Below are 16,102 nucleotides of genomic sequence, written 5' to 3' on the forward strand. Positions count from 1 at the left end.
TTTTCATTTTAGTCAGTTTGCTTTTGTCATTTAAGTTATTAAAATTCATTTCATCCTATTAAACTTTGTTAAAATTATATCTGAAATCAGTTGCAGATTTAGATTTTAAAATAGCAATTAATTTTTTAAGATTTTGAATAATTATAACGTAGCAAGTTTGTTAAAGGAAATAACTGTTTTATTCTTAAGATGGAACTTAAAGATGTTGAAAGAAAAATTGCACAGCAAGCAGCTAAGCTGCAAGGACTAGACTTGGGTAGAACTGTCCAGCAAGTAAACCAGGAGAAACAAGAAAAACAACACAAGTTAGATACAGGTAATAGAGTCTGTCTTCATGTACGCATAGAGACTTGATATCAGCTTATGCTTTTTATCATAAATTTTGTATCTGTTATGTTCTTCCAGTCCACAGTATATCCACTCTTTTCTCAAAAGAGAAAAGTTTCCTTGCTTTGCACAACAGATTTTAAATGATGGGAGATTTTGAATGATAAGTGTCAGAGGAGCTCTACTGTTTCTGCCCTGTGATCCTTACCCATGGCTGGTAAAGAGGGGTTTTGTAGCACTTTTACTACAGGGGGTGGGACCCATGGAAACTCAGGCTGTGTGAATTCCATAGAATCCATATAAGGAAGGTTGCTGTTTGTAGTATTTTCTGTATCCTTAACATTAGTCACGGTGTGAATGTATTTTGATGCAGTTTCCAGTAAGATTGAATTGAATCGTAAGCTTATACAGGACCAGCAGGAACAGATTCAACACTTAAAGAGTACAACAAATGAACTGAAGTCAGAGAAACTTCAGATATCCACTAATTTACAACGTCGTCAGCAACTGGAGGAGCAGACTGTGGAATTATCCACTGAAGTTCAGTCCTTATTCAGAGAGATAAAGGTAAAAATATTCATACATACATATATGTTTTTTACCTTAGTTCAAACACATGAAGTGCTCTTTATTGCTGTAGTGGCTAAAACTATGGATATTGTGAGGATCAAATGAAAATAGTATAATTCTTTGCATGGCTCCTAGGTGATGGAACTTGTACTAATAGGTAAAGATGTCTGAGAGGATTTTGGCCATAATAAGCAAGAATTGGCTGCCTGGTTAATTAGTGAATTTCCTGTCATTGGAGGTGGTCAGCGCTTGGCTGGCTAACTACATACATGATTGTATGGGACATTTGTCTTACCTGCAGATTACTCTATCCATGGCAGACACTGCCTCCCACTCATAACACTTTTTCTGTTTGATTCGAGATGTAGTCTCAGAGTCCTTCCCAGTGTAGTGAGCAGGCACATGGAATGGAAATCATTTGGCATTCCTTATCTAGATTAATCAAAATAACAATCTTACCTAGTTTTTTTCATAATTATAAACATTCACTGGGCACTAAATAAATTACTGAACCTGTCATTAAATGTTATAAATGTTTCTTAAGTATTTTTTTACTATAAATTATCAGAGGCTTAGAGTGTGATATAAAATAGTAATATCTTGGGGCGCCTGGGTGGCTCAGTCAGTTAAGCGTCCGACTTTGGCTCAGGTCGTGATTTCACGGCTTGTGAGTTCAAACCCCACGTTGGGCTCTGTGCTAACAGCTCAGAGCCTGGAGCCTCTTCAGATTCTGTGTCTTTCCCTCTCTCTCTTTGCCCCTCCGCCGCTCACACTCTGTCTCTGTCTCTCAAAAATAAATAAACATTAAAAAAAATTTTTAAATAGTAATACCTTACATTTGTATATTTTTTTTTCTGTTTATGAAGCCCTTTGACATTAAAGAGTTCAGTGTCTTAGTAATCCTTTTGAGATATGTGGCTATAATCTCTTTTATACAAAAGAGATTGAGACTTAAAGATGTCCCATGTCTTAGCCAAGTTCATGCAGCTAGTAGGAGGCAGGGTTTTCAGATAGGTTTTCAGTGTCTAAGACATTGGACTTCACACTACACCATACCTCTTCTCGTTACGAAAACATATACCTAACACTCAAGTAATACTAAAGAATTGTCTCTACTTTTATGGGTTCATTAGATAATTTCATTAGTTATCTTAAAGTGCTTGAGGCTCATGTTTTGAACATTGATTATCATGTAATTATGCTATAGAGGTGTTACAAGGCTGAATAATGTAGACTCCTGATTAGTAAAATAGTTTGTTACTTTCCTTCCAAAATAGGTGTGGACACACCAACATCATTATACCTGTATGTTTTTATTACCATAAAATATCTATTTAGCCTTAGCAAAGTAAGCTTAAGGACAAAACTATCTTTTATCATCATATTCCCATCTGTAAAAGAGAGGCCTGACCTGAAAAGCATTCCTCTTCTTTGGCCACTTAGAGTTGACATGTGCCCCTACAAACTCATAAAAACTTATGCCTGAAGGCACATGCCCATATAACTGGGAGCACATGGCCTGGATTAGGAATCAAGTCATTGGCTGAAGTAGTATATAGCATAAGGGCTAAGAAGAAGACTCTGGAGCTAAACGAAATTTGGATACTGGATTCTTCATTTACTGGCTGTTGTGACCTCAAATCATTTGTATGCCTGTTTACTGATCTGAAATATGGGATGGTAGGGTTTATATAGAGTGTTTGGAAGGAGCAAATGAGTTAATTTTTAAAGCCTGGTACATACAAAGTACTTTGATTAGGGCTATAAAGTCTGACACTTGAAATAAGATAATGGAATATAATATAAAATTCTGTATTTTGTATTTTTAGGATGCTAAAGAGCAGTTAAGCCCTTTAGAAACAACATTGGAGAAGTTCCAGCAGGAAAAAGAAGAATTAATCAATAAAAAAAATGCAAGCAACAAAATAGCACAGGATAAAGTAAGATTTCATTTATATTTTTGTTATCATATATATATATTAAACTTATGTTCAGAGCATGATGTTAGATACTAGCATTTCACATGAAATTAAAAACATAAATAGTATTTTGAGATTTGTGACATAATCCTGACATTAAAAATTCTCATTAGTGGTGCCTGGTGGCTCATTCGATTAAGCGTCCGATGTCAGGTCAGGTCATGATCTTGCACTTTGTGGGTTTAGGCTCCACATCAGGGTCTTTAGTGACAGCTGGAGCCTGGAGTCTACTTCAGATTCTGTATCTCCCTCTTTCTCTGCCCCTCCCCTGCTTGTGCTCGCTCGCTCGCTCTCTCTCTCTCTCTCTCTCTCTCTCTCTCTCTCAAAAATAAACAAACATTAGGGGCGCCTGGGTGGCTCAGTCGGTTAAGCGTCCGACTTTGGCTCAGGTCATGATCTCACAGTTCGTGAGTTCGAGCCCCACGTTGGGCTCTGTGCTGACAGCTCAGAGCCTGGAGCCTGTTTCCGATTCTGTGTCTCCCTCTCTCTCTTTGACCCTCCCCCGTTCATGCTCTCTCTCTGTCTCAAAAATAAATAAAACGTTTTAAATAAATAAATAAACAAAAATTAAAAAGAATTCTTGGGGAGTGCTGCCTGGGTGGCTCAGTCAGTTAAGCGTCCATCTCTTAGTTTTGGCTCAGGTCATGGTCTTGAGGTTTGTGGGTTCAAGCCCTGTGTCAGGCTCTTCACTGACAGCACAGAGCCTGCTTGGGAGTCTGTCTGTCTGTCTGTCTGTCTGTCTCTCTCTCTCCCTCTCTCTCTCTCTCTCTCTCTCTCTCCCTCTCCCCCTCTCCCCCTCTCCCCCTCTCTCCCTCTCCTTCCCTCTCCCTCTCTCTCTGCCCCTGCCCCGCTTTCTCTCTCTCTCTCAAAATAAATAAATAAACTTATAAAAATTAAAAAAATTCTGGGTGCACCTGGGTGGCTCATTTGGTTAAGTGTCTGACTCTTGGTTTCAGCTCATGTCATGATATCATGGTTCGTGGGTTTGAGTCCCACACAGGTTCTATGCTGACAGTGCAGAGCCTGCTTGGGATTCTCTCTGTCCCTCTCTGCCTCTTTGTCTCTCTCTTCCCCCCTCTTTCAAAATAAATAAACTTTAAAAACTTCTTGTTAGAGTAAGGATTAATATTAAATTATTTTGCTTCTTGATCTAAAATAGAAGTTGAGAATAGAGATTTCTTTAATCCAATCCCATAGACAGGGGAATTATCTCAGATTATAACATTTGCAGTTGATGGAAACTGGAGCACAAAGCTCCAGCTTCTAAGCCAGTGTTTCACTGTGTTCATCTATGAAGTTTTTGTTACCTTATTTCCTTGGAAATAAATCTTCTTAAATGCTCTGGTATAAATAAACATTAGTATTAAATAAATACTAAAATATTTTTTCACAGACGAATGATATCAAAGAGAAAGTTAAAAATATTCATGGTTATATGAAGGACATTGAGAATTATATTCAAGATGGGAAAGATGACTATAAGAAGGTAATTTAAAACTTAAAATTATTTATTTACTTATAATTTTTTCTTTTGTAAAAATTCTTCAAAGAATTTTCTTTTTTGTAGCAAAAAGAAAATGAACTTAATAAAGTGATAGCTCAACTAAGTGAATGTGAGAAACACAAAGAAAATATAAATAAAGAGATGGGAATCATGAGACAAGATATTGATACACAGAAGGTAGGTCTTTTTTGTTAGTAGCTTATGATATCACTTATACCAGTCTTTATGTTTTCATTTTTACTTTTACTTTCAGTAGATCCGTTGGATAAAAATACATACAGAGAAAAGCAGTTGTAAGAACATAGTCTTTTCTTCCTTTCAATTTTATTTCTCATAAAAGACACATTTAGTAAAAGTGTAAACATAAAAGATTTTAAATATAAAATTTTAAACATAAAATTAAACTAATTTTATAAATTAAAATTCTCCCTCCCCTCTGCCAATTCCCGGTCTCACTCCTGGATGTCATTACTGGTAACAGTTTTTTGTTTGTTCTTATAGAAGTTGCTTATTCATATCAACAGGTGGGTAGATCAATATCTGTGTGTACGTGTGTGTGTGTGTGTGTGTGTGTGTGTGTGTATATATATATATATATATATACACTTTTTACATATGGGATCATACCATTGATATTCTACACCTTTTTTCACTTAGCACAATTTGGTCTTACATACCAAGTCATCTCATCCACCCACCACATTCTTTGTAATGATGATGAAATACTCGATTTTGTGTGTGTACCGTAAATTGATTACTTTTTTCTTATTGCAAGTGGTGGCAATGAATATCCTACATATATCTTTATTTTTTATTTCTTTTCTTAATGCAAGATAAAGTCACACAAAACAAGGATGGAGGTATAATAATCTTAAAAGTTACAACTAAAATGTCTATATATTAAGTCATTTTTCAATTGATTCCTATTTCATTTTCCCTATTAAGGAAATTAATTTCTGCATTGTAATTAAAATCACATTGAGAAATTATCTTGTTAAAGATAATTCCTTATCTTATGTAAGCATTGTAGTTAATGTCTTTAAAAGCTCTATCATTTCTTTCCTCCTGCTGTTTTAAACAAAATTTGCTATATGAGTGCTTTAATCACCTAGTTATAAATGATGGTTAAAAATCTTTTTGAAGATTAGCTCTATCACCTTTCTGCAGGGCTTCTAGCCATAGTGCCAGGTATTTCAAATATATAAATATTAGTGAAAAGTAAATCTCTACCACCTAGGGGTGCCTGACTGGCTCAGTCAGTGGGGTATGCAGTTCTTGATCTCAGGGTTGTGAGTTCAAGGCCCATGTTAGTTGTAGAGATTCCTTAAAAATAATAAAGTTTTTTTTTGTTTAATAAAATCTTTTAAAAAAAGTAAATCTTTGCCATCTAATAAATGCTGAATAACTATAAATATATGATGGTATGTATAATAACGTTTAGTTAATCACTAGTTTACATAGGGATGGTCTATTTAAAATCACAGTCTATAAATCGTTAATGTTCCTCCATATATAAACATATGTAGAGGTCATTAAGATTTACCCATTTGTGACCCTTAAGTTGATGGTCTAAACTTTAGTAGATCTGACTGTATTAGTTTACTTTTGTAACCTTCCTTGTTCCAGAAATTATTTAGTAAGTTATATACATAGAGCAATGCCAAATAACATTTTAAGTTAGTGGAAAAATGAGACTCTATGGAAATATGGACAAGAAGGTAAAACCAGGAGAGTAATAAGTATATAAATGTAGCCCATGAAATGTGATATGCTTGTTAAAGATTTTAGTAGTCACATGAAGATGGGAAGTTACAAAGTTAAGATTTACATTGTCTCAGCTGAAAGGAAACCAGTTCCCTGTAATCAAACCAGAGAAAAATGTCTCCCATAGGCATTTATGGCAAGGAGGACACTGTGTAGATTAATAAAAATAGGTCTTTAGCAAATGTCTTGGGGCTTTTAAATTTTTTTAATGTTTATTTATTTGGGGGGGCAGGAGGCAGAGAGAGAGAGGGAGACACAGAATCCGAAGCAGGCTCCAGGCTCTGAGCTGTCAGCATAGAGCCTGATGCTGGGCTGGAACTCCCAGAACTGTGAGATCATGACCTGAGCCAAAGTCAGATGCTTAATCAACTGAGCCACTCAGGTGCCCTGCTTTTTTTTTTCCCCCCACACAGTGTGTTTCAGCATCTTTTTTTATCTTTCCTTGATGAGGTGTTCTTTGGAAGGTGGTGTGATTAAAGCCTAAGATAAATGTTGGAGTGTTTAGAGAACTAGGGGCACCCATTAGAATCACTTGGGTTTACCACTCCCAGGATACAACCAAGAAAATTTTAAACATGTTCACATAAAAACTTGTATAAGAATATTCATAGCAGCGTTATTCACAGTAGTCAAAATATGGAAATAACCCAAATGGTCATCAACTGATGAACGGATAAATGTGGTATATCCATATGTATTAGGGTTCTCCAGAGCAACAGAACCAATAGGATATATACCTATATACAAATTTATATAAAGGAGTTTATTAGAAGGAATTGGCTTACGTGATTGTAGAGGCTGAGAACTCCCAAGATCTGTAGTTGGCAAGATGGAGACCAAGGGAAGCCAATGGTATAGTTCCAGTCTGAGTTTGAAGGCCTGAGAACTAGGAGAGCCAAGGTTTCAGTTCAAGCCTAAAGGCGGGAAAAGACCACTGTTCCAGCTTATACATTCAGGCCAGCGAAGTTACCTCTTACTTGGAGGTTTTTGTTCTTTTCAGGTCATTGTCAGTTAATGTGATGAGGCTCACCCACATTGCGGGGGCGGGGGGCTGCGGGCAGGGGGGACAGTCTGTTTTAGTCTCCCAATTCAAATGTTAATTTCAAGACATACTCAGAATAATGTTCCACCAACATTTCCAAACATATGTCTAAGCACCCCATGGCCCAGTCAGGTTGACACATAACATTAACCCTCACTCATGGAAAATTATTCAGCCTCGAAAAGGAATAAAATATTGATATATGCTACAACATGGATAAACCTTGAAAACAACATGCTAAGTGATCAAAGAATCCAATCACAAAAGACCACATACTGTATTATTCTTTCTATATGAAATGCAGATATCCATAGGGACAGAAAGCAAATTAGGGTTGCCAGGGGCTAGGGGAAGGAGAGAGAAGGGAATCAAGTGACTGCTAATGTGTTAGTGTATTTCCTTCGGGGGTGGTAAATGTTCTGAAATAAGATAGTAGTAGTTGTGGCATAATCTTGTGAATATACTAAAACCACTGAGTTACACACTTTAAAATGGTGAATTGTATGGTATATGAATTACATCTCAGTTTTCTAAAAAAAAAAAAAAATCACCTGTGTTATTAAAAATATACATGTCTGAGTTTCCATTATAGGCCAATAAATCAGAATTTCTGGGGCATGAGCAGAGGCATGTATGCTTTGTTAAAGTTCCCCAGGGGTTCTGATCTATCAGTCACTGAGCTAGAGCATTGCGAGCTTCCAAGCTATCCTCTAGAATTACATGGTCTTTTTCCCAACCAGACTTGATGGACATTGAACTGCATCTATTCAGTGTGCTATTCTATCACAGTTGCCTAGAAGGCAGCTAATTTTTAGGTTTGCTTTAGGTACCCCACTGCATGCATTAACCGTCATCTGAGCTGGATGACTGGAGTTAATATTTAAAATTGAGCTTAACATTATTTCATGATTAAGCTCTACTAAATTTAGTCCACAGAATAAAAAATTTGGTAGTTTAATAACCTGCCTCCCTCCTTTTTTAGATGAAAGGAACTGGAGGTGACCTGTCTTGCCCCAGGTCACAAAAGCAGCAATAGAAGGAGAACTTGACCGTACATTGTGAAATTGCTCCTATAACAGAAAAACAGTTCTGTTGTATTATAACTGTATCTGGCTTTCTTTTCTCTTTCTCCAGTAGTTTGTTTTGTAAACAATAATTGGAAAACTTAAGGACACATTTAACCCAAAAAGCTTTTCCCTATCAGTTACTGAGCCGGGCACTGTGCTGGTTACATATGTTCACTCATTTAATCTTCGTATCAGCTCTGTATGACAGGTGGTATTATTACCACCGTCTTATAAGTAAACTGAGGCTCAAAATTTAAACTAATTTGCCCAAAGTCATCAAATATGAAAGCTTTGTAATGGTGAGATTTGAGCCTAGGTGTACCTGAGTCCAAAACTTTTGCTCCTTAACTACCGTGCTGTATACTGTCTTCCAGAATGACAGTTAAAGGCAACTAGAAGCTGACCTAAAAAAAAAAAAAAGAAAGAAAGAAATGCTTAGCTTTCTGTTACTAATAATTAAAAAGTCCAAGCATAGTCTACTATGGGAGAATTTTTGAAAGTCACAGCAGCTGCAGTGGTACATTAGGTTACCTTGGCAACAAAAGGACATTTACAACTGTATCATTTATATGTATATTTGTATTACTGTTTGCAGGAAAACTGAAGGTGGCCTTAATGACAGTTTAAGAAAATACCTATCTCAAATTACTGAATCATAGATGGGAGACTTAAGCATGTGACAGAAGTACTGGGCTTCCCTTTTTCTTACCCACCTCCCAGATCCTTATTCCTTAGTAATTCCTGTGCCATTACTGTTGGCAAGAAGATAACTGCCACAAGTCTGCCCCTCCCTCCCACTTCCCACACCACTGAGTTTATTTCATTTGCAAGGATTACTGCAAGAGGGTCCTAGCTTCCTCTTTGAAAAGTCCAGACTGTGAACTTGGGATGCGTTTCCTATATTCAGGCTTTTATGAGCCAAACCTGTTTCTGCAAGATTTTTTTGTCTACATTCCAAAGAGTCACCTTATAAGCTATTTGTTTTGGCTCTTGACAGCCTAGTCCACAATCACCAGGGTAATTACTGAAATAATTATGTTGGTGTTGCTGCTGCCGCTAAGTGACTGGGTTTCTTTTTTAAGGACAGAAGTACTCAGAACAGCCAACTTTTAAATTTTTCAATTCAGTTCAATGGCCAGGGAAAGTGTCATCACTATGTAGATATATACTATTTTTGTGAAATTTCTGACTGTCTTGTGACTGTCATTTGTCGGCTTGAAAGTAAAGGTCTATCTGACATATCTAACGCTTCTTACAACCTTGGCACGTGTTAGGGGACAGATACAAATAGGGGAAAAAAAGTGGGGGAGACTGATAGTATATTTCTCTCTTGTGATCTTTTACATCAGTAGTCTCTCTTGTGGGGTTCCCATGCAAGATGATCCAATGAGGCATTAAGTATAAAATACTAAAACATCTAGTTATATTCTTTTATTTCATCTTTTAAATATCTGTTTTGTGTATTTATGAGCCAGACAGATTTTTCCAGGCCTCAAGATCCCTTCGCACTGGCTTATTCCCCCTCTGTTGAGTTTAACATGATCCCAAGTAAAGGCAGAATTAGTACCACCTGTCAACAGCTGTATATTGAGTCTCACGTTGGTAACTTGATTGTTTTTGTTAACCAATTTAATATTATTTAGATACAAGAAAGATGGCTACAAGATAACCTTACTTTAAGAAAAAGAAATGAGGAACTAAAAGAAGTTGAAGAAGAAAGAAAACAGCATTTGAAGGAAATGGGTCAAATGCAGGTCTTACAAATGAAAAAGTATGTTTTTAAAAGGAGCCTTTAAAGGTCTTTTTATTGAAATGTAAACAATATTCAGTATATTTTTTACAAAAGAATTTTAGCATAAGTGTACCTTGAGGCTTACAGGGAGATGAATGGATTTTTTTATGCAACTATATGTCAGGGCTTTACGAATTGAATTACCAAAGAAGTGATAAAGAATTTGTAGTCATACTGGAGTGATGGGCAGGATTAAAAATGCGAAGTCCCCAGATCTCCCCAGTTAGCTATTTAAAAATCTCTTTCATATATTGAAAAAGTCAAACTTTATAACTGGAAGAGCTCTTCATCTTCAGTCTCATTTTTAAAGCATTAGGACATTGAGACCCAGGAAAAAAAATCGACAGGAAATTATGATGAAGGGCTGGAATGTGACCCAGATATCCTAGCTCCCAAGCCTCAGCTCTTTAACATTGCATTGTTAGCACTCCCAGTGTTGAAGTTGAAAGAGTGAAGCTTTTAGAAGATACTTAAAATCGAAACAATTTATTCTTTGCTACTGAAGAAAAGCCAGGTATTTTTATAATTTCTTCTGTGCCTGGTACATAACAGTGATGTCTATATTCATTCAGACTACTAAGTAGGTCTGATCTTTTTCCAATCTGTCTTCAACTAGCATGCAACAGAAATATCAACAAAACATAATCAGGCCAGTTCTGTAAGAATGTCCATAAACCGGAGAACAGTGCTTAATAAGAGGTGCTTAATACATAACTGTTAAATGAGTAAGGTTTTTAAAACACATATTCAAATCTGTATTACCTCCCAACTTATCAAAAAAGTTTGTGTATTTTACCTTTTGGGGTTATAATTATGCTTCTATTTGGGCAAGTGAGATTTTGTAGATTACAAACTTTTATTAATACCACAGAAACTAATAGTTTGAGATGAAATTGTATTTTGTCTCTGATGTACTGTGAACAAAATGATGACCCTTCTTAGTAACTTCTCAGTGTTGATAATTGTGCATTCTTGGTTCACAATCAGAATTTTGTGAATTTGTAATTTAATCACTGACAGTACTTTTTTTTAGGTTAGTGCTTAAAGTAAGGAATTTGTTCAGTGTTCAGGGTTCCTTATTCGGCACACAGAAATCAGCTGTTTAGAAACCTGGATGCTTCAGAGATTTGGGAAGGAAGAAAATTTTCTTTAGTACTAAAGCCTTAAGGAGACTTATTATATATCTAAAAAGATCCAGCTTTTCCATTTCAGGCTGCTAAAAGCTGAAAATTGTCCTTAATTGTCATTTTTACCTTCTGTAGTGAACATCAGAAATTGGAAGAAAAAATAGATAATATAAAAAGAAATCACAGTTTGGCAATAGGGCGACAGAAAGGTTATGAGGAAGAAATTATACATTTTAAGAGAGAACTTCGAGAACCTCAATTTCGGGATGCGGAGGAAAAGTACAGGGAAATGATGATTGTCATGAGAACAACAGAGCTTGTGAACAAGGATCTGGACATTTATTATAAGACCCTTGACCAGTAAGTATTGGACTGGGGATTTGGTTTCCACGGCAGTATCAGCTAGCATGTTTTAGTCATATTTTCCCTTTTTTTTACTTATTATATATAGTTGATACATAACAAAGAATGGAAATAAATGTGTGTGTGTGTGTGTGTGTGTGTGTGTGTGTGTGTGTACGCATACACATGCATGCTTAAGTTACAAAGTTAAGTTTTAAAGCATTAAAATCTTAAAGACTACTCCTGATACCACCCTCCACACCCATTCCAAGAACTCTTGCATTACTACTAGGTGGGATCCACTTAGTAGCTCCTCATCTCAACCTTCTGTCCTCTTCGCTCCCCAGAACCACTGACATAGATTTTTGCTTTCTCTGCTTCAAAATAATAATAATAATAATAATAATAATAATAATAATAATAATAAATTTTATCATATGTACTTTGGGGTGTTTTTTTTTGAGCTTTTAAAAAAAATACCATATTCTGTGTCCTCTTCAAGGATTTGCCTTTTTTATCTGGTTTTTATATACTCAGGTTGTTTATAGCTATAGTTCATTCATTTTCACTGATGTACAAAATTGTGTCATGGAAATACACCATGCTGTATCCATTTTCCTAGAGATGGACATATTGTGCTATTTTTAGGTCTTTACTGATAGAACCTTTGCTGCTAGGAACATTCTTGTGATGTCTTCTAGAGCAAAAGTATGAGGTTGTCTCGGGCATACGTAGGAGTAAAATTTTTGGCACTAAATTTTACAAAATAATGTTAAATTTGTCTTCCAAGGACTTTAAACTACACTGCTAGCAAAATGTAAAGGTTTTCTCTGATGCATCGTCTGACACTGATTTTGTCAGTTTATTAGTTTTAGTGAATCTGATGGGTTTACAATGGTAAATCATTTTGGTCTTCATATGCAGTCCCCTGATTTCTGATGATCTATATCTTCCTTCCTTCTCTTCCTTCTCTTCCTTCCTTTTGTTCCTTCTCTTCCTTTTCTCTTTCTTTCTTTCTTTTTTTTTTTTTTTTAATTTTTTTTAATGTTTATTTATTTTTGAGACAGAGATAGAGCATGAATGGGGTAGGGGCAGAGAGAGAGGGAGACACAGAATCGGAAGCAGGCTCCAGGCTCTGAGCCATCAGCCCAGAGCCTGACGCGGGGCTCGAACTCACGAACCGTGAGATCGTGACCTGAGCCGAAGTCGGACCCTCAACCGACTGAGCCACCCAGGCGCCCCTCTTTCTTTCTTTCTTTCTATTCAAGTTAGTTAACAACATACAGTGTATCTTGGCTTCAGGAGTAGAACCCATTGATTCATTTCTTATATATGACACCCAGTGCTCATCCAAAAAAGTTTTGTGCCCATCATCCATTTAACCCCACCCACCTACCTCCCCTCCACCAGCCCTCAGTTTGTTCTCTGTAGCATCTTTCCACGTTTAATCTTTTTTTTTCCTGTTTGAAATGCTTGTGTCTTTCACCTATTTTTAATGTCTTAATGAGAGTGGTAGTGATCTGCATATGTTCTTTATCTCTTCTGCATTTCAATTTTTTTTAGTTATATGTATTATAAATATCTTCTCAAACTTTTTATGTTTATCTTTACACCTTCTTACAGTGTCTTTTAATGAACAGGTTTGATTTTGAGTTAGTTGAATTCACAAATCTTTTTTTAAATTTTATTTATTTATTTTTAATGTTTATTTTTGGGAGAGAGCACGTGAGAGCGCGAACAGGGAAGGAGCAGAGAGAGGGAGACAGAGGACCCGAAGTGGGCTGTTTAATGAAAGTGGAGAGCCCACCAAGGGACATGAACTTACAAACTGTGAGATCATGACCTGAGCCAAAGTTGGATGGTCAACAGACTGAGCCACCCAGCCACCCCACAAATCTTTTTTTTTTTTTAATTTTTTAAAATGTTTATTTATTTTTGAGAGAGAGAGAGAGAGAGAGGAAAACAGAGCACAAGCAAGGGAGGAGCAGAGAGAGTGGGAGACACATAATTAGAAGCAGGCTCCAGGCTCCAAACGGTCAGCACAGAGCCTGATGCAGGACTCGAACCCACAAACTGTGAGATCATGACCTGAGCTGAAGTCGAATGCTTAACCGACTGAGGCACCCAGGTGCCCCACAAATCTTTTCTAATTAGTTCTTTTGGTGTCTTAAGAAATCCTACCCTACTACTATATTTTCTTCTAAAAGTTTTAGTTTTTGCTATTTACATTTAAGTATTTAATTCTAAGTTGAATTTTATCTAAGTGAGAGGTTGGAATCTAGTTTCATTTTTCCCTTGATAACCAGCCATTTTGGCTCTGTTTATTCAATAGTCAATCCTTAATGATTTGAAGTGTCATCTCTGTTATATATCAGAATTCCCTACGTGCGTGAGTCTGTCCTGGGTTTTCTGTTCTGTGTCGCTGGTTACTTTGTCTTTTTGCCATTACTGAGACCGACTTAATTACTACTATTCAACAAATAGCAGAATTTTGTTTTTTATTCAGTCTGACCATCTTTGTGTTTTTTTCATTGTCATTTTAATTCATTTTGGATGATAACTTACAGAGTTGTATTTAGTTCTCCACCCCCCCCCCCCAACTTACCTGCCTTTGGTGGGATTGATTTATTTTTGTTTATTCATTTTTCCCTTCTCTGGGTTGTAAATGATACAGTCTCCCTTACTTATTTGGGTATTTACCTGTAAATTTTTAATATGTGTATTTGACTTAAAATTAAGTGCTGTTGATTTTCGAAGAGGTCCTGAAGCAGCATTATCAGCCTCACCTTGGAACTCCTTAGAAGTGCAAATTCTCATCCCCCAGCTCCAGAGCTCTAGACCTGTTGGATTGGATGTGTTGGGGGGACAAGGCTAAGCAGGTGGTATTTAAAAAAAATTTTTTTTTCTATGTTTTTATTTTTACTTTTGAGACAGAGACAGAGCATGAGCAGGGGAGGGGCAGAGAGAGGGGGAGACACAGAATCTGAAGTAGGCTCCAGGCTCTGAGCTGTCAGCACAGAGCCAACACAGGGCTTGAACTCACGGAGTGTGAGATCATGACCTGAGCCGAAGTCGGACACTCAACCGACTGAGCCACCCAGGCACCCCAAGCAGGTGGTATTTTAACAAAACTTCTAGGTAGTTCTTATGCACATCAAAGTTTAAAAACCATGGCTTTAATGTGAATTGCTTTATCTTCTTCCTGAATATGGATGATCTTCTCTGCAGTGTTTTTGTTGTCAGTGTTTTGTTGTATTTTCTTTTCTTAGTGTTTCTCTATCCTTTCAAAGTAGTGATAATTACTGCTGTGGTGGTGGTTCATACTTAGTGTTTCTTTGAAATTTTTTTGTTTTATTTTTGAGAGACAGAGCATGAGCCGGGAAAGGCTGAGAGAGAGGCGACACAGAATCCGAAGCAGGGTCAGGGTCTGAGCTGTCAGCACATAACCCATTGCAGGGCTTGAAGTCACAAACTGTGAGATCATGACCTGAGCCAAAGTCAGACACTTAACTGACTGAGCCACCCAGGTGCCCCGCTCAGTGCTTATTTGGATAAACCCTCATGTTTACCAGTTTTTAAAAAATTCTGCTCTGCTTTTTTAGGTTCCATTTCCCTTCCCCCCCCCCCCCCCCCCCCGAAGTACCACCCTTACTGATTTTTTTCAGTGTAGGATTGTTGGTAGTGAATTCTCTTTCAGCCACTAAAAGTCTTTGCTCTCAATCTTGATATATTAGCTGGGCAGAGAGTTCTAGATTGAGAGGTGTGTTTTTTTGTTTTCCTGCCACTTTGAAAATATTCCATTTTATCCTGGCCTCTATGGTTGCTGTTGAGAAATCAGTCTAATTATTCCTTTGGAGGTAATATGCCTTTGTTCTCTAGTTTTGTTCTCTTAAGGTTTTTATTTGTCTCCATCATTCTGCATTTTTCTTTCATCTGTTCAAGTACTGTATAGATCTGAGGATGGATAGCTTTCATCACTTTTGGAAAGTTCTCATGTATTATCTCCTCAAATACTATCCTTTCTTCATTTCTCTCTATTCCCCCCTTTAGACAGAAATAGACTTTCTCATCCTTACCTACAGAGATTTATATATACTGGTAATAAACTGGCCCGCTTCCTAATAAATATTTTCCAGGTCACAAATTCTTTAGCTGCTATTTGTGCTCCCTATTAACATAGACATAGAGTCAGTTTTGGTTTTGATCTGCTAGGAGTTCCAGAGATAACACTAACCTGGGTCAAGTTTTTATGTTAATTTCTCAATTTGGGAGTTATTGAACTACACTGGTAGTAAAATACTGAACCTTAAACCCATCCTGCTATGACTCGTGATTTTGACTCAGGTCATGATCTCATGGTAGTGGGATCGAGCCCCGCATTGGGCTCCACACTGAGGGTGGAGCCTGTTTGCGATTCTCTCTCCGTCTTCCTCTGCCTCTCTCTCTCAAAAAGAAAAAGAGAGTCTCAGCCTTTAAGTTGGGAATCACTTCTAACTTTGTGCCTCACTTGGGCCCGTGTCTCATCTTCTGGTTGATAGTACCCAATCCTAAGGTTATGAAAATAATAATAAAGTTTAGCTGCAGTATC

General features: G+C 36.9%; 1 protein-coding gene across 2 annotated transcripts in view; it reads left to right on the forward strand.

Moving 5' to 3' along the window:
* Positions 1-16,102, forward strand: part of RAD50 (RAD50 double strand break repair protein) — an 85,899-nt gene that overhangs the window by 49,626 nt on the left and 20,171 nt on the right. For both annotated transcript variants that reach the window (XM_043587371.1, XM_043587381.1), the window contains 7 exons: positions 190-316; positions 701-894; positions 2,727-2,837; positions 4,270-4,362; positions 4,444-4,557; positions 9,897-10,024; positions 11,308-11,532. In XM_043587371.1, the coding sequence (XP_043443306.1) occupies positions 190-316; positions 701-894; positions 2,727-2,837; positions 4,270-4,362; positions 4,444-4,557; positions 9,897-10,024; positions 11,308-11,532 (992 nt within the window). The remainder of the gene's footprint in view (positions 1-189; positions 317-700; positions 895-2,726; positions 2,838-4,269; positions 4,363-4,443; positions 4,558-9,896; positions 10,025-11,307; positions 11,533-16,102) is intronic.

Source organism: Prionailurus bengalensis, chromosome A1 (assembly GCF_016509475.1).
Source record: "Prionailurus bengalensis isolate Pbe53 chromosome A1, Fcat_Pben_1.1_paternal_pri, whole genome shotgun sequence".
Classification (NCBI taxonomy): domain Eukaryota; kingdom Metazoa; phylum Chordata; class Mammalia; order Carnivora; family Felidae; genus Prionailurus; species Prionailurus bengalensis.